General features: G+C 37.2%; 1 protein-coding gene across 4 annotated transcripts in view; it reads right to left on the bottom strand.

The window, feature by feature from the left end:
- Nucleotides 1-26,776, bottom strand: part of ESR1 (estrogen receptor 1) — a 376,096-nt gene that overhangs the window by 17,080 nt on the left and 332,240 nt on the right. For all 4 annotated transcript variants that reach the window (XM_069069659.1, XM_069069658.1, XM_069069660.1 and 1 more), the window contains one exon: nucleotides 26,073-26,206. In XM_069069659.1, coding sequence (XP_068925760.1) covers nucleotides 26,073-26,206 — 134 coding nt within the window. The remainder of the gene's footprint in view (nucleotides 1-26,072; nucleotides 26,207-26,776) is intronic.

Genomic DNA, 26,776 nt, shown 5'->3' on the forward strand with positions numbered 1-26,776 from the left:
TCTAGAAATAACACCAAAAAAGACATCACATTTATTATATAGAGGATTGCAATGCTAATGTAGGAAATCAAAAGATAATTGGAATAACAGTCAAATTTGGCCTTAGAATACAAAATGAAACAGTGCAGAGACTAACAAAGTTTTATATGTATGTTTTCAAATGTACGGTAGTATTACCAGTAGGCAACCAATAGGAAACAACATGATTGGAGTGTAGGAGAGAGTTTTTGACTGAATATTTAGATCTGGGAATCATTTGAAGAGAAATTATAATTAAGTTCATGGGAGCCAATAGGGTGGCTGAGAGTAAATGGAGGGGGATAAGAGAAAAGGGCTAAGGGTAAGTCTTTAATGTGTGCCTACAGTTGTGATATGATATAGATGATGAACCAGTAAAGAGACTGAGGAACCATTAGTCAGAAAGGAGAAGAACTAAAAGAGAACAGTGTCATCATGAAAAGCCAGAGAAGAGACAGCATCCATAAGGAGTTGGAGGTTAATGGCATAGTTAAGAAGGCTATTGGATTTGGCAGGTAAAAGATTACTGACAACTTTGGAGAAAGCAGTTTCAGTTGAGTAATGACATGTGATTAGAAGCCAGATTACAAAAGGTTGAGAAGTGGATAAGAGAAAAGGATGTGGAGATAATGTGTGCAAGCAGTGTGTGTGTGTGTTTTTTTTTTAGGAGTTTGGATATGAAAGTTTGGAGAAAATTAGGGTGATAATTTAGAAGAATGGTAGGATCTAATGAGGGTAGCTATAATCTTCACTGATTATTATGTTCATTTTATAGATGAGAAAACTAAGACTCAGAGATGTTATGACTTGCCCCTACTCACACAACTACTTAATGTTTAAGATGAGATTTAAATTCAGGTCTTCCTTACTCTAATATTAGCACCATATACATAATGCCACACTGACTTTCTCTGGTCCTATCACACCCTTGGAGGAGTCTGATTTATTTATTTGTCCATTTATTTATTTGCACATGGTATACTAACCACAATATTATTAGTTCTTTGAAGTCAGAATCTGTAGTTTTTTACCTTTGTATCCAACATAGTCTATTAACCTGAGCTACTATTTCATAATGCTTTGCTTAGACCTGGTGTTTAATGTGAGCTTTGTTGAACTGATTTTTACAGTCAACAAAACTGAGACTCATAGTTAAAAGTAGCTTGCCAAATGATAACTAAATAGTGGAAAAGGCAGAATTTGAACTCAGTCCAAGGCTGTTTTACTCCCATAAAATTGCTTGGAAGCTATTAGAAGTGGTTCCTTTTATTTGTTTACCCTTAATCTCAGTACTCTGTAGTCCATGGTACTGACTTGAATATTCTGAGTGCTAACATTTCATAGTGCTTCCTTTCAATGGAAATGCAGGCCTTGGCGCTGCTCTTTTTGACACTGGAGTTTTCTCTTGCTCAGATGAGTCTTGTCCTTCCCTGGCCATAGAGCCTACACTGTTTCTCTGTTGGTCTCTTTGTCTATCCCTCCCTTCCTCCATTCATTCATTTATGTTTCCAACCTTCTATGGATTTACTCATGTGTTTCAATAGGATATTTACTACCTACCTATCCAGTTGTCATTTTATATTTATTTTAAAGTGATAGTGTTTAAGGAATAGCCTCTGTATTTTGGAAAAATAGCATTTTTTCACTGACTCATCAAATTCAGACATTCACAGGAAAAAGGCCCATTTTTGTTGCCCCAGTCTGACACAAGTATAGCTTCTTAACCTCACAAGGTCATCATGACGATCAAGTGATAATATGTGTAAAAAGTGCTTTGCAAACTTAAATGCTATTGAAATATTAGTTGAGATTGTTATCATCAACTTGTTCTTATCAGAAGATATTTCCATGCCTCATAAATATACTTGTAACAAAATCTACCTTCTTTACTCTTTTTGAAAGCAGCTATCACATTTCTTTTTTGCTGTCTGGCAGAAAAAGCTAACCAGTTGTACCCCTTTGCCACCCTCAATCCCAAGGAGCCAATTTGAAGAAACAATCAAATCATCCAAATTCCCAGAATGCTACAGGTACTCTGCCAGTGCTAATGAATAAAAGCAAAACAGGCTTCTGGAAATTTCCATGCTTCAGATGTTTCACCTTCCCTGGATCCTTACACAGCTATTCCTCCCAGCACTGATGCCAGCCCTTAGACAGTGAGCGTCTTAAGAAATATTCAAACATCAAAACCAGCTTTGGCAACTTAGAAGGCTGCTCAAGTTCTAAAACAGGAGGGAAAAAAATCTGCATGTCATTATCCACTTTTGACCTATTGCTGACATGCCTGAGCTTTGACATATCTTGAATATCGCAGCCAGAGCAGAGAGATTTGGAAACAATCTATTGGTTCTAGAGGACAAGGTCTGGTGGACATTAACATGGAGTGAAACCACATGGACCTCCCAAATGGAAATGATCCTAGTCTCTTGCTTTCTCTCTCTTTTCTGAACCATTAAAGAGAGCAGAATTGTTACTCAAAGTCTAAAGGCATGTAGGGGTGGGAAGGAATGTATATATTACACTTGGATCGTGGGATGGTTATGCACCTCATAAAGTACTTAACTGCTCTCCAAAAATTCCTCCTCAGATTCCTGTTGTTGGTGTGGAGGTCACCCTAATTGATTCTCAAAGGTTACAGGCTCTGACAAGGTCTTCTAAGCTACAAAGTCATGATACAACACCAGATTAAGTTTGTTGTATGAAACCCAACCAAGCTAAATATGGAGAGAATCATTCATAAGTAGGTGGGAAATTAGGCTGTTATTATTTTCTGGTTGTGGTAGTCTATTTTTTTTCTTTTCAGAGAGGGGAAGGCTAGGCAATTGGAGTTAAGTGACTTGCCCAAGGTCACAGGGCTAGTAAGTGTTAAGTGTCTGAGGTCGGATTTGAACTCAGGTCCTCCTGACTCCAGGGCCAGCACTCTATTCACTGCGCCACCTAGCCACCCCTGTGGTAATCTATTAAAAAGTGAAAGTCTTCTCCTTCACAGTCACAGAATCTCAGAATTGTTAGTGACCTCAGAGATCATCTGGTTCAAGCAATACCTAAGCAAGAATCCCTTCTATAAAATACCCAGCAAGTGGCTGCCTAGGCTTTTTTGGGAAGACTTCTAGTGATGGTGAACTATTCATTAACATCCAAGGTCACCAGTTTCTCTTTTATGTCACTATAAACATTAGGAAGAAATTTTTCTTTATATTAAGTCTAATTCTGCCACTCTGCAACTCCCAACCTTTTTTCCTAGTACTATCCTCTGGTACCAAGGAGTACAAATCTAAGCCCCTCTTCATATATCACTTCATCAAATACTTGAAATAAGTTTTCATACCCCTAACCACTCTCTTTCCTAGTTCAAACATCACCAGGTCCTTCAAACAATCCTTGTATAAGATATGTATAATGTAAACTTGAGGCTCTTTACCATCCAGGTCACCTTTCTCTGACTTTCATCAGCTTTTCAGTGTCCTTCCTAAAATGTGATTACCAGAATGGAACAGAATTTTTCAGGTGTGAACTGACCAGAAAAGGACAAAATAGAACTATCCCCTTCCTAGTTGGTACATTAAGTGTCTTTTAATTGTTTAAAATTCTGCAATCTTGGGGCAGCTAGGTAGTGCAGTAAATAGAGCACTGGCCCTGGGGGAATCAGGAGGACCTGAGTTCAGATCTGACCTCAGACACTTAACACTTACTAGCTGTGTGACCTTGGGCAAGTCACTTAACCCCAACTTAACCCAACCTTCTCCCTTCAAAAGGCAAAAAAAAAAATTCTACAAACTTGCTTTTGTTGAGTAACTACATGCTTTACTTATTCTGACCTTACAGTCCACTGATACCACTGATCTTTTTCAAATCAACTCCTGTCTAGCAATGTCTCCCAAATCTCATTCTTGTAAAGCTGATTTGTTGAACCCAAGTATAATTCCTTACAGTTACTCCTATTCAAATTAATTTCAGAATTATAGCTTTGGATCTAGAAGACCTCTCCAAAATTGTCCAAGCCCAAATCCCTTATCTTACAAATAAAGAAAATTAGACCCACAGAGATTGAGTGGTTGGCTCAAAAATCAGATTGGCCCAACATGTGAAATCATCAAGAATTTTGAAAATCCTAATTCCATCATTTAATGTTCTGCCACCTAGAAATCTGATATGCATGTCACCTATCCCTTCATCCATATCACTGGTAAACATAATAAATCGTACCCTATACTAGAAACCTTTCTTCCAAGATGACATGGAACCACCAGTGATTTTTCTTGGGGCCAGGCTCTTCAACTAGTTCTGAATCCAATTAACTGTATCATTACCTAGCCCACTTCTCTCTATCTTATCCAAAAAATAGCATGATAGTCATCTAGTCAAACATCTCCAGTCCTCTAAACTATGGTACTCAACAAGAGATCTGTCACAAAAGAAAATGAGCTTAATCTGTCATGACTCAAAGTCAGTGGTAGAGTGGTAGGAAAGGGGTCAGTGGGCATTAAAAATCATATAGTTCAAAGAATATTAACTTCATGGTTGGTACATCCAATGCAACAATATTTTTAAAGACAGGAAAAATGAAATATTAATGGAACAATTGTAGTACATCAATATGGACATTCTTGTGATAAATGAAACCAAGAAACAAAAGGAAGTTTCAGAAAAGTGGAAGGATGACTAATAGATTCTTCACTAAGAGGGGGAGCTGGTAGTATTTGTTTTATGGTGCATATTAGGTCAAAATGTTGCCGTATGTCAGAGGACATTGGTCATCTCATCTTACAATGTATGTGATAAGTATAACGAAAAAGACTCCTATGAAGATCTCTGTGAATTATGTGTCAGCTTCTGTTGCAAAAGATGAAGAGATACAGAATTTGATGAAATCATCTAAATCAAAGCTGATACACAGTGATTCTGACATTCTAAGCTGGGTACAGAGAAGGGTGGCAGAAAGTGTGTCAGACAATATAGTTCAGGTATGAGAAATGAAAGAGGTAAAACCCTTAACAATCTGGATTCAGCCTTCATTTCCAGGCTTATTTAACATTCTTTCCACTAACATATTCTATGTTACAATATTAGTATTACAAATTAGCCTACTTCATGATACAATATTATATCATATGATATTTATCTATCTCATATACAACATTCCACATCCCATTTCTGAGTTTTTGCATAGGTCTATCCTCTAATCTTGTTATTGACTTCTCCTCCCAAACCTCTTACAATCTCTAGCTCCCTTTGGAACTCAGAGCCAGTGTTTACATCTTCAACAGCCTGTCCTGATCCTTTTGTTACTGGTGTATTACTGCCACCAAACTTACCTTGTATTTACTTTAAATATACTTTGTATTTATGTGTGTATGTGTATTTCTTCTGAAATAATGCATACTCATTACATGCAGGGACCAAGTCTTTTTCTTTCCTTTCCTTTCCTTTTTTATTAATCTCTAGCACCTAGAATAGTGACTGACACAGTGTTTAATAAGTGCTTATTGATTTATTACAGACTGTACCAAAACTTCATGCTCTACATATTTAAAAAATTATTTTTCAGAAACAGTTGGAAAGGTCTGGCATGACAAACACCAAATCACATCACCCTCACCCCACCCCACACCAATCCACTGGAGGCATGTGAAATTGACCTTGCTTTAACACTTAGGAAGCAACTGGTTCCTAATGTGGGAGTCATATCAGAATTAGCTACCATGTGCAATCAGACTATGGATGCTAGTTAATGAACAAAAGTAAAAATCTATATCATATAAGATGAAGAATAAAACTAAGAAGAACACACTATCTACAAGGGCAAGAACGTCAACCTGACCTATTGAAAAAGGCACTGATGGTGAGAAAAGTTAAATAGAAAAAGTATATATAGATATATCTAACAACCCAAAATTCCTAGTGTAATTTTAAGTTTTGAGATTTAAATTACGTTTATATTTATTTAATTTTATGAATTTTGAGAAACTTATTTTCAAACAATACAGGGCATACTAGTAACATTCATTGTATATATAACAGTTTCTAGATGACACTTTCTCAGACGAATGGATTGGTAGAAGAGGTCCTCTTGCTTGGCTAGCTCGATCACCTGACCTATCTCCATTAGTTTTTTTTTCTTTTTTGGGGGGAGGGCAATTGGGGTTAAGTGACCTGCCCAAGGTCACATGGCTAGTTTTTGTATTAAGTGTCTGAGGCCAGATTTGAACTCAGGTCCTCCTGACTCCAGGGCCAGTGCTCTATTCACTGTGCCACCTAGCTGCCCCCTCCATTAGTTTTTTTCTAGTGGGTTCATGTCAACATAGTTGTGGATGCATCAAAACCACATTCTTGCAATAATCTGAAGGCTAGGATTCACAAATGCAATCTTTTCAATCACTGAGCAGCAACTGATGAAAAATTTTACAAAGTTCAAAAGTTGGCAAGAGAGAGCAATGTAATAATATAAGATGATGTTTATATTTAACTTTTAATAAGAAACAGCAATATTTTAATATTAAATAATTAACATTTCAAAAATTGTTTTTGTAAATTTTTAGCATTTATACTTAGAAATTTATTAAAATATAAGACAGTACTAAGACTTTTAGGACATCTTGTACAATAATTCTGATTATCATTATTTCTCTTAGAAGATAAATGTATGTGAAAGGTATCACTAATAGTTGTTAATAAGTCTTTTTCAGTTGTATCCAACTCTTCAGGACCCCATTTGAGGTTTTCTTGGCAAAGGTACTAGAGTGGTTAGCATTTCCTTCTCCAAGCTTATTTTACAGATAAGAAAACTGAGGCAAACAGGGTTAAGTGACTTGTCCAGGGTCACACAGCTAGCAAGTGCCTGAAGCTGGATTTGAACTTGGAAAGATGAGCCTTTCTGACTCCAGCCCTAGTACTTGATTCATTGAGTCACCTAGCTGCCCCTAGCTGCTATCACCAGATCAGGGTTCAAATCCCACATCAGATACTTACTAGTTTTTTTTTACCTTGGGGAAGTTGTTCATCCTCTCAGAACTTTAGTTTCCACATCTTCACTTGTACTACCTACCTCATTGGTTGTGAGATGTTTGCAAACTTTATAACTCTATGTAAATGTGAGTTATTATTGTGTAAAGCAGCCAAGAAAATAAGCACACCAAAAGAATACAGAAAAATCCTCAGCCAGCAAACACTAATTTTTGCCAAGTTTAGAAACAGCCAACGACAGTATTAATTTAGAATGCAAACTCGTTTGCAAAATGCCATGGAGGAGGATGGCATAAGATTAAAACATCATCAGTTGAAAAAAACAAAACAAAATCAGAAATCAGTAAGAAGGAACCAGAGGGAAAGAGACCAGAAATATGGGGGGGGGGGACCTTGGATATCATAAAGCGAGAAAGAGAAAGAATATCAGTAACTATCATCCCACAGACTATCTTTCTCATTTTTAAGACAATTACATATACACACATGTGTTTTATATATATATATGTATATATATATATATATATACATACACACACACACACACACATATATATATGCATACATACAATATGAATGAATGAGTTGAGTGTTGCTGAAATGCTTTTTTCACTTCCTTTATAAAAATCCTTTATTATAAGAAATTGCTTGCTAGGGGCGGCTAGGTGGAGCAGTGAGTAAAGCGGCAGCTCTGGAGTTGGGAGGACCTGAGTTCAGTTCCGGCCTCAGACACTTAACACAAAAAAACTAGCCGTGTGACCTTGGACAAGTTACTTAACCCCAATTGCCCTCCAAAAGGCAAAAAAAAAAAAATTGCTTGCTGTTTAGGGGAGGATATCAATAAAAGTTTTGAATGTTTGTTCAAATGTTTGTTTGTGTGTGAATATGTATATCAAAGGTATCATTGACAAAAATTGGAGAAGGGAACAGGCAGGCTTTTATCAATGGTCTCTTCAGTAGAAACTCCAAACAGTTAAGTGAATAGTGCCAAGGCAAAATCCCACTGTTTTTTGTTGGTTGATTAAAAAAATAAAGAAGCACTTGACTCAATAGAATAAAGCCAAGCCTTAGTAGGCTCTTTTCTAATAAGTCATTTCTCACAAATATGCTACAACTCTATGAGATACCTTGAGAAATGCAACCACAGAGATAATTCTGTTCAATGGACCTCTGATTACTTACCAAGCAAGGAATAAAAAAGCAAGATGTGCTCATGAAAGGTTGTTAGCCACTGTCTAGGAGAATGCCCTGTACAAGATTGGGTTTTTGGTATCATTGGTGACTACTTTAACTAAGGGCCATTGCAAAAGGAATGCTCTGGATTCTCAGGTCTAGGTGGTGGTTGCTTTAGACATGAATAGTAAATATCTGAGCAAGATAAAGGCTGTTGGGAAGTTGTCTAATCTTTAAGAGGAAGTTCTAAAAAAACTCTTTAGAAGACCTCTGAGATGTCTGCCAGGGTATTTCCCCATCCCTCAGGCAGCTAGGTGGTACAGTAGATAGAGTGCTTGGCCTGAAGTTAGGAAGATCTGAGTTCAAATCAGACCTCAGACACTTAGTAACTTTGTGACCCTGGGAAGTTACTTAACCTTGTTTACCTCAGTTTCCTTATCTATAAAATGAACTGGAGAAGGAAATGGCAAACCACTCTCTTATCTTTGCCATGAAAATATATCTACTAATCTGCCTCTTTGACTTCTCTCTTTAGATACCTTCTACTTGATGCAATATATGCCTGAACCAAACAGACATGGAGCAATCCTGTATATTCATATATACTTCAAAGTTTACACAATATTTTACAAGGGTCTTGGGGACATGACCTTTGACATTACAACAGGAATGCCCACAAAGCAGTTAGGTCCCTACCCCAAGTGCTGCTTTCCTGAGACCCATGGAAACTTCAAGACAATCTCCTAGTTACTGGGGGCAGGGGGGAGTAAGAAGATAAAAACTGAGAGGGCACATGGAAAACTGTTTATTTATACCTATCTCCAGTAGGACATGTTGAGCAGGTAAAAAGCTCCTACCTAAGGCAGGGAAGAGATAAGAGGAATGCATGGGCAATAATTCTATTAGTAATAATGTCTGAGAACCTTGAGTTAGGAAAGATGTGGAAACAAAGGCTTATCACTTTCTTAAAAACACTTTTTCCTCTTCCCCTAGGCAGAAGCCCTAAAGTAAATTAAAGAAAGAACTAAAATTCTAGTTGTCTAGCTAGCCCTGAAGCAGATGACTCAGATAGTATCATTCTAAAATAATATTGACTCCTCCTCAAAAGAGTAGTGGCAAAAAGAAGTAATGGAGATGGATTTTTAGCTTGATTAAAGCTAAAACTAGAGTGAGCTCTAAAGGGTAGCTGGAGAGAAAACTAGATGGAGGCATATTTCTTCCTCATTGAAGCCAAGTAGTTTATGACTCCAGTATGAAGTTGGGAAGGATTTTCCACGCGTGCACCTCTAAAAAACCTTCACGTACTATTACAACAACCCTGCCACCTCCTTTCTTGACATTAGATATCATCTTCTTATCTGATAAAAATTTGGGGTCTACATTTTCCCCCTCTGTAGTCATCACGATCATCATCATAAATAACAATTATATGGTACTAAGTTTGTACGAGGCAAGGTGCTAAGTGCTTTATAATCATTATTTCATATCAGCCCCACAACAACCCTGAGAGGTAGGTGCTATTATTTTACAGATGAACAAATTGAAGCAAATAAAGGTGAATTAAATTTGTCCAAGGTAACCTAGCTAATAAGTGTCTAAGGCTGGATTTGAACTCAGGATGATTAATCTTCCTGACCTCGGGCCCAGCACTCTATCCACTGTATCATCTTTTTTTTTTTAACTTGAGATGTTCTAAGGTCATATGTGTAATTTATTTCTGATATATTTCCTTTCCCCAAAAGTCAGCAATACTTGATTTTTCTCATAGGAACCATGATCTTGAGACTACCCTGTCATCTCTTGGTTTGCTAATCTTTCATTTCAGAACACTAATTGACTTAGAAGTAAACCATGAGTTCAAAGGACAAAAAGATAAGAAGAGAGCCACCTAGTACTTCAGTTTTCTGTTATCCAAAGGTACCGTGTTTCCCCGATAATAAGACCTATCCCAAAAATAAGCCCTCCCCTTACTGTGTAAGATTCCTCTAAAATAAGCCCTCCCCCGAAAATAAGCCCTATTGAGATTGCTACTGTAGTGAAGGTGATCCCCTGCGCTATATGCTACATTAAGGTACCCTCTGTATGCACCGCCCTCCCCCCCCCGTGAAATGCACACCGCGCTCTGAGCTGCATCCAATCAGAGTTGCAGCAGTGAGCGCATCATCCTGTTCTTCCCCAGTGATTTGCTTGCTGGCACATTTTTTTGTTCACATTTACCTGTTTATTAAAATTGCTGTCAATGTTCATTAAAATAAGCCCTCCCCTGAAAATAAGCCCTCTGGTGTTTTTCTGTCTAAAAAAAATAATAAGACAGTGTCTTATTATCGGGGGAAACACAGGTACTTATTCAACTATTTCTAAATGATATAGAGAAATTGCTCCATACCCTTCAGGAATTGATTTGTTGTCCTTTGAATGGGTTGGTGGATAAGCAAAGAAAGAAGTAGCTGGGGGGGGGGGGGATTTGCGGGATTTTGACACTAAGGCTTCCTAGGGACTCTTCACCTGAAATGTGAAGCAGCTATCTTTGGACCCAGCCCTGAGCCTAGAAGATGAGATATTGTCATATTGTTGTTTTTTGTTCATGGGAGCTCTGGGCTCTCTTTTAAGGGGTCTTGAAGCTATGGAGATTCAAATCAGAGATTAGTACTGTTACCACAATGCAGCACTGGGACATGATCATCCTCTTCAGCCTGGCACCATTACTTACTCCCTGAAACCCTCCTTGCACAGATTGCTTGCAAAACCATATGTTTCTGATTCAGTGACATTTATAAGTTTGGAATAATTTTTCTTGAAAGCAACTGAGGGTTCTAAGAGCCAAATAATACTTTTTTTTTTTTACTCCAGCTGACTCAGAAGACATATCTCCTTACTGGTCTCATATGCTAAGAATGTGATTTGATTATCTTGAATAGACACCTAAATGTCCTTCCTCATCACCACCACTACTAACACTTTTGAGCAGCAGCAACCTACCTAGTAATAACCAGCAATAAACCTTAGCTTATTATCTTCTGTTCAAACACATGGTTGAAATCTGTCATACATGAAAGAATTTGGCCTTATGATCTTATTGGACAAAACAATTAAGTTAACATGGACAAATCTGTGTCCAAATGCTTCTCTTTATGACCTAAGCAAAGTGGGAGGGAAATACCCTTTCTTTGGCCTTCCTTGGTCTCTTCATGGCTGGCTGAGACATTTGAAAATTTGAGTCATATCTACAGAAGATAAATAGTTGGAAGACAGCTCCTGGTTGCACAACTTGGTTAATCTGAAGAGTATTTATCTGGATCAGCATGAAGTCATTGGATGGTGTTTCCTATTTCTAGGTGGAAGGGAAAACAAAAGTTGTTTCCTTTCTGGCTCTCTCTTAAACTCCTATATAAGTACTTCCCTGTTCTTTCCCCTTCCCCAAGAAGAAGGGCAGAAAATTGAAAGTTGGCCTAACTGAATGAAAACCCTTCTCTTTGTACCAACAGGGGTCTGTTTGTGTTAACTGGTTATAAGTGTGCATCAAGATATCATATTTTCTTGAGACATATCTGCTATAATATGAGCTATAACTTTTTAAATAGATTCAAAGAAGTATCATAATAGATTGACTGGTGGTGACTAGCTCATCTCAACCCACCCTGAGTATAGAATCATGACTTTGCAGCAGGTAGGATTGAGGTATTATTTAACATGCATTCCAAGAACTTCCAGCCAAAAAGTTTGGGAAATAGTAGAATGCATTATCAAGGAAAGGTTATGTAAGGACTTCTACAGAGATATTAAAGAAAAGTCTTAGCAATGTTCTTTCCCCTAGATTCTAGAACTGGTAAGTTTGGAGGAAAGGTGAAAATATCTGTAGGACCTCTTAAAATCCTTTCTCTTTTTATAACTGCCAATATTTTATTGATCATTGAATCTATAAAAATAAGAGGTATATGGTGAAATTATATACCAAGAAGTAGTATTGTTGAAGTGACATCATCATAGTTACGCTTTTCATAATGCCATTGCCATTTGTGATGCTGTTGACACTTTGAAATTGCTCAGAGTAACTTGTTGCTTTGGCAGGCACTATGGAGTAACAGAATTGTAGATAAATCATCACAGAAGAGGTTCCAAAGCCATAAATAATTTATGTCTTTTTAAGTTTAAGTATTTATTTTTACCATTCATTTAAAAAAATTTTGAGTTTCAAATTCTCTCCCTCCCTTCTTCCCCTCCCCCACCCATTAAGAAAGCAAGAAATGTGATATCAATTATACATGTGAAATCATGCAAAATATATTTCTGTATTAGACCTTGGGGGGGAAAGGTGAGAAAAATAAAGAAAGTGAAAAAATTATGCTTCAATTATCACTCAGGCTCCATCAGTTCTCTCTCTGGAGGTAGATAGAATCTTTCATCATAAGTCCTTCAGAATTGTCTTAGATCATTGTATTAATCAAAAGAGCTAAGTCATTCACTATTGATCATAGTAAAATATTGCTGTTAATGTGTATAGTATTGTTCTGATTGTATTTACTTCACCTTGTATCAGTTTTTGTAAGTCTTCCCAGGTTTTTCTCAAACCATTCTGCTCATCATTTCTTATTGCACAACAGTATTTCATTACGATTATATGCCATAAATTGTTCAGTCATCAACCAACTGATGGCTATCTCCCCTTTTTTCAATTCTTTGACACCACAAAAGAGCTGATTATATATATATATATATATACACTCACACACACATTTACATGTCTGCTTCTTTTTCTTTAATCTATTTGGGGTACAGACCTAGTAGTATATAATCCTTTGCACATAGTTTCATATTATTCTCCAGAAGGTTGTATCAGTTCACAACGCTACAAATACTGTATTAGTGTCCCAATTTCTCTATATCCCCTCCAAAATTTGTCATTTTCCTTTCTGTCATATTAGCTAATCTGAAAGGTTCATAGAGACAATACCTCAGAGTTGTTTTAATTTGCATTTCTCTAATCAATAGTGATTTGAAGCATTTTTTTACATGACTATACATAGCTTTGATTTCTTCTAAAAATTTCCTGTTTATATCCTCTGATTGGGAAATGACTCATATTCCTAAAAATTTGACTCATTTTCCTATATTTTTTGAGAAATGAGACCTTTATCAGAGAAACTTGTTATAAAATATATTTTTTTCTGTTTTCTTCTTTCCTTCTAATCTTGGCTGCATTGGGTTTGCTTATGCAAAATCTTTTTTTTTTAAGCAATCAGGGTTAAGTAACTTGCTCAAGGTTACATGGCCAATTATTTCTGGGTGTGGTGCTAAGTATCTGAGCCCAGATTTGATCCCCAGGTCATCCCAACACTGGAGCCAGTGCTCTTACTCGCTGTGCTACCTGGCTGCCCCTATGCAAAATCTTTTTAATTTCATATTATAAAAGTTACACATTTTACTTCTGAGATCCTCTCTGTCTCTTATTTGGTCATAAATGTTTCCTTTATCCATAGATCTGACTGGTAAATTTTTCGATGCTTATGATATCACCCTTTATGCTAAGTCATGTACCCATTTCAACCTTACCCTGGTATATAGTACACAATGCTATTTTATACATAATTTCTGCCAAACTGGTTTAGTGCTTTCTTAGCAATTGCTGTCAAATAGTGAATTTTTGTCCCCAAAGCTTGGATCTTTGGGTTTATCAAATACTAGATTATTTTGCTTATTTACTCTTGTGTATTGTGCACCTATCTATTCCACTGATTCAGTACTCTATAATTAGTAGTAGTACCAGATTATTTTGTAATACAGTTAGAATCTAGTATGGTTAGGCCACCTTTTTTATTGATTTACTTGATATTCTTGACCTTTTGTTCTTTCAGATAAATTTGAGTTGAAAATGCCCCTAAACAAAATAACAAGGAAGGTAAAAAGTGAAATTAACAACAACCACAAAAAAAAAAAGCCTATGAAGCTAATTGTTTTAAGTTTATAGGATATTCTTTATACATTAAAAAAAAATAAAGACTGATGCTTGGAAAAAATACAAAGTGAAGCCATGAAGGAAAATAAAGAACCTAAGGGACTCAAGATTTCAGAGGAATTTATCATTTCATTCAAGATATTGAGAGAAAAGTTGACCAACCCAAGAGCCATGGAAACACTCATGGGATCTCCATTGGAATGACACATTTCCAAAGCCAAATGATAGGGCATAAGGTCTCACCTGTGAAGAGGCTGAATAATTTTGCTTTCTGAGTTTCTGAGGTCCATTGTTTTTGCTTTTGCTGAAATTGTTAGTTTCAGGTTTAGGAGAACTTGCAAATGGTTATAGCCAATCTCTTGTTTTAGCAGTAACACTGTCTTCAAAACCAGCGTACCTTTGGCCCCTGGTTGTGCAACAGTAATATGGTATTTTGATCCTCCTCCTATCACCATCTGTTTTTTTGTGTTGCTATGGGAAAATAAATCAAATATTATATCTATAACCTTCAAGACTTTTTACCATCATGTTTGGAATCAGACATGGGCATTGCTTGATGTTTATTGAGGGGCATGTAAAGCTGCTTCTTAGATCATTACTGATTAGAACTCAAAATAAAAAAAGAATGTTAAAAATAAGTTTTTAAAAATTTACATTATTTAAAAAGGATCATTACTGAGTTAGAACCAACCAAATCCCAAGGACAACCTGAAGATCCAAGTTATCCTATCCTAGATAAAGTTTAAAAAGATACTCACTTTTAGTTGTTTAACCTATAAGTTTCTTTTTCCTTTCCTTTTGTAAAAAAAAGTCTTTATAAAAATTATATCAAGAGAGCTGTTGACAAAGTAATAAAACACAATCCCTGTGAATATTGCTTAAGGATTCAAATGCAGATACTACATTATGACCACCATGGCACTCATAAAGCCTGAAATATTAATGAACCATTAGTGGAAAGCAAATGGCCCTTCTAACAGGGTGACTTAGAAATGACTAACAGTAGAACCTTCATGATTTGTGTTAAAGTGATTTTATGCATGTTTTGACAGTATAATAATATTATAAACGTCCCCCTTTCATGCTATTGACTCTGAAAACTTTTCACAGACTGATAAAAATTGAGGTTTGTGTGTGATGGAACTACTGTAGAAGGAGGGAGGAAACAAAGGGTAGGAAAGTCATGTTTTTTGCTTCCTCCTCTCCCTTCTATTGCATATTGGTAACTACTAGAGGGAACCAGTTTCAAAAAATGTAGAGAAAGTTTGCCAGTGAGTTTGAGAGTCATAGCAGCAGCAGAGATTCCAAGCAAATGAAATAGACTTTCAGGCCTAGGTTGGTGATGATTTTGATGTTATAAAATAATAGTTTTAGAAAATGTTCTAGGCTATTTTGATGTACCATTTTAGTAGCTTTAGAAAATACTCGAGTTCTATTCTGGTTTAGAGTGATTTACTGATAGTTTTTAGGTGGGGGAAGTTATAAAAAGTATTATTTATGTTCAGTTAAGATCAGAGTTGATAAAAACAGTGCAGTTCATTCTAGGTTCTGACTCATGGTTCAGTTCCATTCAGTTCTGAAGTAGCTGATTTATCTGTCAGGGGGCAGGTATACCAACCAGTATATGGAGAAACACTTTCCACTGATAGTCAACTGACCCCAGGCTGAGGATAAGAGTATATATGAATGTCTGGTTTAAGGAATAAGACAGTGAACTTTATGGTCATTCTCTACTTTGACTTTAAAGTAAAGCTTTAGGTTACTTAACCTTTCTTCTATAATTTAAAAACAGAGCTAATATTAATCTAATACACATAAGAGAAGGGCTTAGCCATTAGCCAAGTGGTTTTTAATCAAGATATGGGGAAAATCAGGAACCTGACACTATTTGGAAACTACTCAGCACGCTTTCAGTAGCTCTGCTCCCAGAAACATATTTAGCTCATCTGTCAAAACCAATTGATTAATCAACAAGCACTAATTAAAAACCTACTATGTGCCAGGCAATATACTAGGTATTGGGGATACAAAGATGAAGAAATAAACAATGAATAATCTCAAGGAGTTTATATTCTATTGTAGATTATAAATTCCTCTTTAGACTATAAGCTTACTGGGGACAGAAGATGTCTTATTTTGCCTTCATATTCACAGAACCCAACACTGCCTTCTACGTAGTTAAAGTGCCACACACTTAATTAATGCTCTCTAGATTAAAGAAGAAATACCAGTTATTAGTCTCACAGTATGGGGTTTCTGTTCATTTGAGCAAGGTGAAAGAGATTTTTTAACATTTCAAAAGCAATGAGATTCTTGCTTTAGTCAATGTCCACCATAAACCCCCTCCAGGAAGCAATAGCTATGTAATATGACCCAGGACATCTGAGGCCATATCCAAGGCTTTCCAAATTCCTTAGCAACACTAAAGGAGTTCAGAGAGAAGGTATGAGGGGTTGGGTTGGGATCATTTCACAAATTCATAAATCATTCATAAATTCAAGCCTGGCTACCATATTGCTGGTACTAAAGAATTTCAGAAACAGGGAACTTCAGAGTTGCAAGGGGCTTCATCAACCACCTCATCAAGCCACCACAGGCAGTAGGAGGCCTCATTCAAACCATTTTTTTTAAAACCTTAATTCTAAATCAGAGTGGGTTTGTCATAGAGTTTCTGGAGAAGGAAAGTAAGTTAAGAAATCTAGGCTGAGAATTGAAAGCAAGGATTTGATTAAGATCATGGAGTAAATTGGCAAAGCAAAGATTTGAGTATCTGTTTTAATTTTTATAGAGCTGTGACATGGAGGAAGAATAAAATGATTGTGAAATGTTTAATAAATATGAAGTACCATTTAAATAGAAAATAACTACAAGAAGTTCTGTCCTGGAATAGGAAGCTTGGTGTGACAAAAAGCTCAAGTGATAATATATATTTTTAAAAATTCTCCACTCTAACAACAGCAGTCTTACCTTACAACATACCCATTTGCATGTTCTAAGCCCTGCTTCTGCTGGAAACCTTAAACTGATGAGAATTAACCATTATCCATGAGTGATGATGAGCCTCAGCTGAGCCGTGTTTATAGTCAGTGTGCTTTTAAAAATGTTCTTTGGTCTAAATATAGGGGCTTTTAAAATCATTGCCTTATTATGAAAACTTAAAAATATAAATGCTCTAAGTAATTGGTCTAATAATATAGAGGGAGGGCAAAAAGTTCAACTCTGGAGAGAGGAAATATTCTTTGTGATGAAAGCTGGTTATAATTAAACATTAAACAAATGCTTTTTTGCCAGAATCTGGCCTGTCATGAACATGAATAAAAACCCAAAATAGATTTTATCAGCCCAGTATCTTTGTTTTCAGCCAGGTAGCAAGATGATATGATTGGCTGTATTACTAAAGGAAAATGGAAAAATACACAAAAGTCTGAGAACTGCCACTTCATTCATTGGGAGTTGAATTTCCTATGAGGAAAAGACAATGGCCCCAGCTTTGGGATTTAAAAATTAGGCATGGCCATGAAACTAAGAGGCCAACAAATAGATGTGAAAAGGAGCAAATCAGCTGGTGTTTTAAGGTGAATTATTCTCATTAACAATCACAATGGAGTCCTTTGGTTTTCTTATAGGCTCTTCTAAAACAAGATGTTTCTATGTAAATGCTAAGATAAATCAAGATATATACACATATAAATACATACAAGTAATCATGGAAATAAATATGTTCAGTGAGTGGCTGATTATCAAAATCAAGGAAGATATGAAACACATGCTTGCCAAAGAGGTTCGGGTTTTTTTTTTCATTGTCATAAAAACTGTTTGACCCAAAATCCAAGTAGGAGACTCCTTTTTTTTTTTTAAGCAATCAGGGTTAAGTAACTTGCTCAAGGTTACACAGCCAGTTCTTTCTGGGAGTGGTGCTAAGTATCTGAGCCTGGATTTGATCCCCAGATCATCCCGACACTGGAGCCGGTGATTTTACTGGCTGAGCCACCTGGCCGCCCCAGCAAGTAGGAGACTCTTAAAGATGTTCCTGTCTTCAGTTAACATTGCACTGAGGTCCAGAAGTCACTCTAGGACCCCATCACTAAGATCCAAATTCATTCAAAGAAGATCAGACATCAACAAAGGAAAAACCAAGTAGATGAAGAATATTTATTACCCATAATATATAATTGGATGGAATTATCCCATTGAGTTTATTCATCAATACATATATCTTGGACAGTTCCTACTTATATGGACAATGAGTTAGGTCTAGAACTGAATAGGAAAAGGAAAGCGGGCAGGATTTTACTCGTGATAATGGGTACAAAGTGCAGTGCTTTCAATTAACCTCAGTTGTTCTCAATCAGATGTTACAACGTTTGTAAAGCACTTTTCAAACCAAAAGGCACTGTCTAAAAATTAATGCTATTGTTGTTATATTTTAACATAGACTTTATCCACTGAAATACCTGTATTTCAACTTCTGAATCTCATTTAGACTCTTCCAGTTCTGAATCTGTTTCCTAGAATCCACTATTCATCCTTGTCCCAACCCTTAAGTCTCAGCATTAAACAACCACCTCTCTCTGAATCTCCAATTCACCCTTGTTTGCCTTGCAAGGACTATCAACGTAAGTGTTATGTTGTCCTCATTTTACAGATGAAGAAAATGATGCTGAGGAGTTAAGTGACTTGGCCAGGGTCATCCAGCTAGTCTGAGATAATATTCAAACTCAAAACTTCCTAACTCTATCTACTACACCACCTGGCTGCCTAGTAGTGTTCCATTATTATTCACTCTGACTCTAAGAATCTAGAATAATTTCAAAGTACTTGGCAGCTCAATCAGCACCAGATATATTGAGCAGTATTTTTCATGAGGTTCAACTATATTACTTATAGTATTAAAGGAATGTAGCTCTCAAACTAGAAGGAAACTTAGAATTCATCTAGTCCAACTCTTTCATTTTATGGGTGAGAAAACTGAGGCCCATAGAGATTAAGTGACCTATCCAAGGTCACACAAATACAAGTGGCAAAGTAATCTAGACCCTCTGACTTCAAAGCCATCTCTCTTTCCACCACCCACTCTCTGTACTCCTGGACAAAATATTCTGGGCACAGATGCACTGTTTCAAAAATCTGAATGATAACATCTAATTTAGCAGCCACCCTGGCCTTCCTGACCATGGACTTTTGAGTCACTAAGCCCAATAGGAAATAATAGAGCTAATCCAAAAGCAAGATGATGATCCAAAAAAAAGCAAGATAATCCAAAAGCAAAACTTGAGCAAAACTCAAGTTCCATTAACTACCTTTCAAATGGTTAGATGCCTGCACCCAAGAGAGTGTTGTCCTGAGATAGATTTCTACAACTCTAATGCTATCTATGTCTCCCTGCTAGCAAATTCAGATAGGCAGTTTTCCATATGCGCCAAAACAGTCCAGCATTCATTAAAAGGAGCTTTCTAAAGGTCTTATAAAGAGTCAACCATGACTTTTTGAGTCCTCAAAAAATGTCCAGGGACTGCATGGTTTAGCAAGCAGGCCTGCTGTAATCTCTGCCAACCTCCCTCTGTTCCTAGATGTTCCTAAATGAAACACTAGGTTTCATCATAAACTTTCCCTATCCCATGATGCCATCTTGGCAGTGTCTTAACCACTTCTTCTTATGTGTTGGAACTCCCAACAAAGAAGTAAGATTATTCATCTATTCCTGAAGGTCCTTTAAGGCTTCACCATCTTCTATCTCTCATTTCTGATTGGGCTACCCAGTATATTTCACCTTTCTTGACTATACTATATATGAACTTTCAAATAAAGATACACTTTTCCACCAATAAATCATTTACTCAACAAGGATACAAAAAGAGGCAAAAGATAATTCCTGTCCCCAAGGAGCCTAAAATCTAATGTAAGAGACAGCATGCAAACAAATATATGCAAATAGGACAGTTATGTTTATAAAATTTATTTATAAATAGGAAGAAAGAGGGAAAAACTGCAATTAAGAGTGGTTAGGGAAGGCTTCTTGTAGAAGGCAGGATTTTAGTTGGGGCTTAAAGGAAGCCAGGAAGATTTGTTGTTGGAGTAGAAGAGGGAGAGCATTCCAGGCATGGGAGACAGTCAAAGAAAATGTCTGGAGTCAAGAGATGGAGTGTCTTGTTTGTGGAATAGTCAGAGACCAGAGTCATTGAATCAAACAGTATGTATAGGGGAGTAAGGTATAAGAAGACTGGAAAGGTAGGAGGGGCCTTATGAAGGTTTTGAATGCTAAACAGAACATTTTATATTTGATCTTGGAGGCAAGAGGGAGACACTGGAGTTTATTGAGTAGTAATTTGGGGTGGGATGACATAATTGGACCTGTATTTTAGAGAAATCACTTCAGTGGCTGAATGAAGAATGGATTTGAGTGGAGAGATAAGGTAAACTGACCCACCGTCAAGCTATTGAAATAATCAAGGGGAAAGGTGATGAGGTCCTGCATTGGAGTGGTAGCAGCATCAGAGGAGACAAGGGGTCATATTTGAGAGATACTGCAAAGGCAAAATTGGTGGTTTGGGGGACAGTTTGGAGGTGGTAAATGACAGAGAGAGTGAGGAATCCAGGATGACGCCTAGGTTGAGAGTCTGCAGGATTGGGATAATGCTATAGACCTGTATAGTGATAGGGAAGGTAGGAGGTGGTGAGAGTTTAGGAAGAAAGATAATGAATTCTCTTTTGGATATACTGAGTTTAAGATGTCTACTGGACATATAATTTGAGATGTCTGAAAGGTAGTTGAAGATGTAAGTTTAGCAGTCATCAGAAAATTTGGGATAGCAAAAGATAGATTTGAGAATTACCAGCATAGAAATGGTATTTTAGTCCATGGGAGCTGATGAGAACACCAAGTGAAATGATATAGAGGGAGAAGAGAAGGGCCGGGAGGTAGGCATAAAGAGTACACAAATTGAATCCAGGAACATTATCTCTGTGCTATACCCCCTGCTATTAAGCTTCCCTACTACCTGGAATTCACTCTTCTACATGAATGATGGATTCCAAATGAGGACTTTTCCTTTAATCATCCCTATGCCCTGTAGTTCCCAGATAATCACTGAATAACTGGGAGAACACAAGGCTAACTTATGCCTCACTCTACAAGCCACATGAGTGTAACACAAACATGCTGCCTAAGTATTGTTTTCCTTTCAAGGAACACTTCTAAACTGGGTATCAAGTTCAACTATCCTCCTATTACCTCCATGACAAAGACCATTCCTTGAATCGGCAGATAGGGTCACAGGCATAGTCCCCATCCATCTATTGGCTTACCAATTGGATTTGTCCTCCTTCTTTCACATTTATTCCATATTTTATCAGTCTTTCCTGCATCAAACTCAAGATCAGAACCTCTATACATAATTACAGAAAGACAAGCATTTTTTTCAGGCTACCTCTGACTTATGGATATGATGAGAGTAATTCTAACATTTTGTAGAATGATTGTGGTTTGGAACTTTGAAGAGGACAAAGGAGTCAGTGCAGACTGTTTATGTCCCAGAATTTATAAATCCTTCCACAACCACATCAAACCAAGGCAGAGTGAGGTGCTATGGGGGGGGGGGGGGAGGGGGGGGAATGGTGGACATGCCAATGACTTAATGGAGGTGGCCTTGTCAATAGGTGACTTTGTAGTTCTTCCCAGAGAAAACAAGTTGCTATAATAAAAATACCAAAGTCTGGGGAAATCAGGTTGTATCAGATATATGGTCAACTCCCTGGCTTCCTAATCTTATCCAAACTCCTTCAGTTCTGAATCTTTGCCCAGAAACCAGGCTTCTCGCCCATCTCAGCCTTTCAGTCTTGGCATGCTGGTGGAGACCTGGACTGGCTTTTCAGTTTACATTTTCTTTTTCCAGCTCAGACCATGGCTGCTCAGCTCCAGGAAGGTCTGTTTCTTCCCCCAGTCCTAGGGATTGGCAAGTAGCCATCTGTTGTGTCTATCTGTCGGATGTCATACTAAGTAATATCCTCATTTTCTAGATATGGAATTATGCCCACAATTTTTTCTTACTACTATATTTACCATTTTTATATATGTGTATATATATTTGTATGTATGCACATACAGAGAGAGAGAGAGAGAGAGAGAGAGAGAGAGAGAGAGAGAGAGAGAGAGAGAGAGAGAGAGAGCTAACTTAACCTTAGTCTATTTCTGGCAGAGGTACTCAGGAGTAGGGAGGTAATAAAAGTCCCACCAGACTCTGACCTTATCAGACCACTGCTGGAGTCCGAGATGCTAATTTTAGGAAAGACACTGATAATCTGGAAAGTATCTGGAAGGGGGTAATAAGGATGGTTAGGGGACTCAAAGTCATGTCATATGAGGATATAATCAATAACTGGGAATAATATGCAGAAGATGCAAAGAGACCAGTTTAGGGGTGCCATTAGAAGTCTTCAGCTCCCTATTACATCTAGGTTCATATGGAAACTCACTTCCTTGAGTTTTTGCTGAATTTTCACAATTTGGTTCCGATTTCCTTTCCTCTCATTTTATGTATCTCTCTGCTTCACACACTTTACAGTACAGACTAACAAACATTCTTGCTGTTTCTCAGACATGACACTCCATTTCTGTGTGCCTTCTCTAGTCCATCCTCTATATGAAAAATATGCTTCCTCCTCTCCTCCACCTCCTAAAATTCCTAGTTTCCTTCAAAGTCCAGCTCAAGTACCACTTCCTACAAAAGATCTTTCCTGATCCTCCAAGCAGCTAGTACCTTCCTCCCATCCAAATTACCCTTTAAAAATTTGCATATCTCATATAAACTTGTGAAAGTATCTGTTGTCTTCCTTGATAGAATGTAAGCACCATGAAGGCAGGGCCTATTTCACTTTTGTCTTTGCATCTAGCACCTCACACACAGTAGGACTTTAATAGATGCTTGTTAATTAATTGACTTATTGACTAACAAGTACAGCTATCTAAAAATATCATAGGCCATTTTAGGAGGTGTTAATTTCCTACTTACTAGAAATCAGAGAATATATCTCAGGCCTAATCAGGAAAACTTTGTCTTTTGGAATGAAGTGGAAAAGTGAAGGGTTGGGTGTATAAAACTTAGATTTTCGGAGTGGGGTAATGAATTAAATTATTTTCCCTATAGCACAATCAAGCCATGATGAATATCATGGGACCTTCCCTTGACTATTAAACCCAGCCCCAGTGCAGTGGGATTTGAGGGACATTCTTGCCTTTCTGGGAAGGCATTCTAGGATATCTCTTCTCCTCTGACCCAAAGTTAGAGCCAATGTAAATAAAACAAAATGAAAATTTCAGACAGTGGCAACTCAAGGAGAAATCTGAGCCTGTTACATTTTGAGGTCTTGCGTGGTTCAGCAGCATGTTCAGGCCCCAATTTCCTGTTTCCTTTCCCTTGTGGTTTCCTCCAGGTATGTCTATAGAAACCACTGACTATTCCTCAGATCCATCAGTTTCCCATTCTTTTGTGCTCCTGGATCAGACCCTTGACCTAATTGTCTCCCTTGTTTTTTTATTTATTTGTTTGATATTGTTTTTGTTTGGTTTTGTAATTTTTCATTTCGGAAGGTGAGAAAATCAATGTTGATAACAATTATCTCAACCTTTCATTGACAGGTTCTCTTTCCTCTGCAAATGGGGTCCCACACCATGTAGTTGCCTGTGTGATTCAGATACTTATTCTCCTTGACCTTGGTTTTCAAGAAACAGCATGAGGCATTCTGAGCAGTTCTGAGTAGAAAATCTGCTCTTTGAAGCCACAGCTCAATTTTGTGCTGGTGAGCTTTACTTCATTTCTAAAGGGCTGGAGAGAAAGATACTGTTTTGTTATTGAGCTAGTGAAACAGCCGCACTGTCCTTGATAGGAAAGACAAGCTGTCTCCTTGGTATCTCAGGGATTTTTTTTTAATCTTGTTAATGTAACAGTGTATTACATTTCAAAAGCAGGCTTACAATCCCTCTGGAGGACTGCAAGGGGAATTCTTAGGTGCTCCAACTTTTACTCTGGGCTGCATCAAAGATATGGACAATGAATAGATAACTGAGTAAAGCTCTAGCAAGAATGAAGAAAGTCCTACTTGGTATAAGAAATGGCAGGACTAATTCCAGCTCTGGTTGCGGGCACTGATTCTGAGTTTACCAGAGCATTTCTTTGATGTGGGTCTTCTTTTTAATAAACAAAATGTAAAGGATTGTTCTTTAAAAGTTTTAGACTTTCCAAGGCTCCAAAACCAAGAAAATTCTATCTGCTGATTACAAATGACTTACCTTCTTATTCAGCATTAAAATAAAATGAAAGGAAAATCTTTCATGCAAACAAAACATCAGTGCAGGCAAAAGACTAGATTGATTTTGATCCATTCTTTTTGATTCCCCAAGACCAGGAACATAAGCTAGCATTGATTATGCAGTCGTGGCTAATTTCACTTCCTATATGAGTATTATTTCCTGGTTAAGGAGGGGAAGGGAGAGAGAAAGCCCAATACTTGGAAAAAACCTGCTTTCACTGAAGTTAGCCAGATTGCCCACTCAGAACCTATCAGTATTTGCCAGGCTCTCCATCTAAGAAGGAGCAGGTTCAAGACCTGGCACTGTAGCCGAATGGCACTGCTCCCAGAACTCTCATCCCACTAAAAAGCAATTGTGGGATCTGGACCCTTCAGCACGCAGGACAAATGATCAAAATGAAAAGCACAATGTATGTGAGTGGAACCATAAACTTGAATCAAGTGGTAATCACTTCCTTAGTGTAGACTAGATTTTTTTTTTTTACCCATGTAACTTTGGTCCAGTATTTATTTCATGGTAATTAATTTAAGGTAATAGTACAGATTTTCATTTATCAGTTGATAAGTGAATGTGATTACCATGATAACCATTGAGTAATGTAGGCTACTAGCATTGGCGGTGAGAAGTGGAAAATTATTTTGCCTCCATTCTAAAATGGCTCAGGGGAGATGGGAAGGGATTGATATTGATCAGGAAGACATAAAACATGAAAAAAGATGTCACATAGGAGAGATTCTCCATGGCTTTATGAATGAAATCCATACGAGATACAAAGGCTTTGGCAAATGGGACAAAAAAAATTAATTGATTCAGGATTTAGGGAACCCAAAGCAAAACGTTACTGATGTGTTTGTGGGAGGGGATACATGTATAACCAATAGGCCATTTTTTTATATTATACTTTATAACTACTGGTTGATGTTCTAGAGCCTGTTATTCTTTCTAGTGCTTGTATCCAGAGATCAGGATTTGAGAAGAATCTAGACATTAATTTGGGTTGTGCTGTAGATTCCATCTGTGTGACCTAGGGTGACTCTTTAGATATTAGCCAGCCTCAGCATAAAAAAAACAACAACAGATTCCACTCTTAGCTAAGCCTTCTAAAATGAATAAATAGGAGGGGAGCATGGAATTAGACTCCATAGACAAAATGAAAAACACTCCTTTTAGCTGGACCAATTTACTGCATTCCAGTGTTTTAAGGTCTGGTACTTTCTAATGTCCAATATCTAATCCAGCTATGCTTCTCATCCTGTCATTTTTGAGCAAGAGTGTTGTCACTCTCAAATATGCTCCTCTCTTTATGACTGAGAGCTAGCAATGGTCCATCATTCCTAATGGGATCATCAACTCTGCACTTTGCAAAAGTATATGTGATGTGTGCCCATAAAAACATTTGTTGATGGTGAAAAAGGTAGTAATCTTTCTGACAAAAAGGAATCTGTTTTCTTTGGTACTTCAATGCCTATTTGACACCTTGGATCTGACTAGTACAACTTCAATTTCTTTGAGTCAATTCAGATAAGAAGTAGTTGGCTGCTTCTTTCAATTTATACCACTTCCCCCTTCAAGTATGTGTACTATGCCTGGTTGAAAAATGCAACAAAGATAGCTGTCATCCTGAAAGTTTTCATTCTCCATTTGCCATCACCAACTCACCAGAATTAAGTAAGATGATAGACTTGAGGCACACAAACTCTTCCCCCTGGAGATTCATCATTCGAAAGCGAGAAGATGTAGCCAGCAACATGTCAAAGATCTCCACCATCCCTTCCACACATTTCCCCTGGTTTCTGTGAAAACAAAAAATAGAGCTAATGGATGGGTCTATATTCACAGAAGTGAACTAAATTCAAATTTGTGATAGAAGTTTGTGGTCCATTTTTCCCTTAGTATAGATTGTTTGAGTAAAGGAAGGCAAAGCACCTATAAATCTCATTCTGAAAAAATAATTCAAATCTTAGGAAAAAAAATTAATGTAATAGAGAGGATAAAGGAGGTGAAGTACAGCACTTTTGTTTGAATTGGGGAGATTTCCTAAACAACATATTAAGAGAAAACAATGAAGTTATAGAAAACAACCTGATAAGAGTGTTTACAATTTGATAATATTACAAGCCACTGACCATTGTATATAGGTTACTGATGATTATCCCTGCCACTCATGGCCTAGAAAAAGAACACAGTGGTCCCACTCTGCATCAGTCATCTCTGGGAGGAAATTATGGCTCTTTAAAAGATTTACTCTTCACCATTTTCCTCATGCTGCTTTCAAAGTACAAGAGGAAGAAGAGATTTCTCTCTCTCCATTAGCAGTATTGTCTTATGACAAGACACCTAATGCCATAGGAGACATGCACTCA

The sequence above is a fragment of the Petaurus breviceps genome, unplaced genomic scaffold (assembly GCF_028583685.1).
Source record: "Petaurus breviceps papuanus isolate PSGF00001 unplaced genomic scaffold, PetGlider_PUasm1.0 90784, whole genome shotgun sequence".
Lineage (NCBI taxonomy): Eukaryota > Metazoa > Chordata > Mammalia > Diprotodontia > Petauridae > Petaurus > Petaurus breviceps.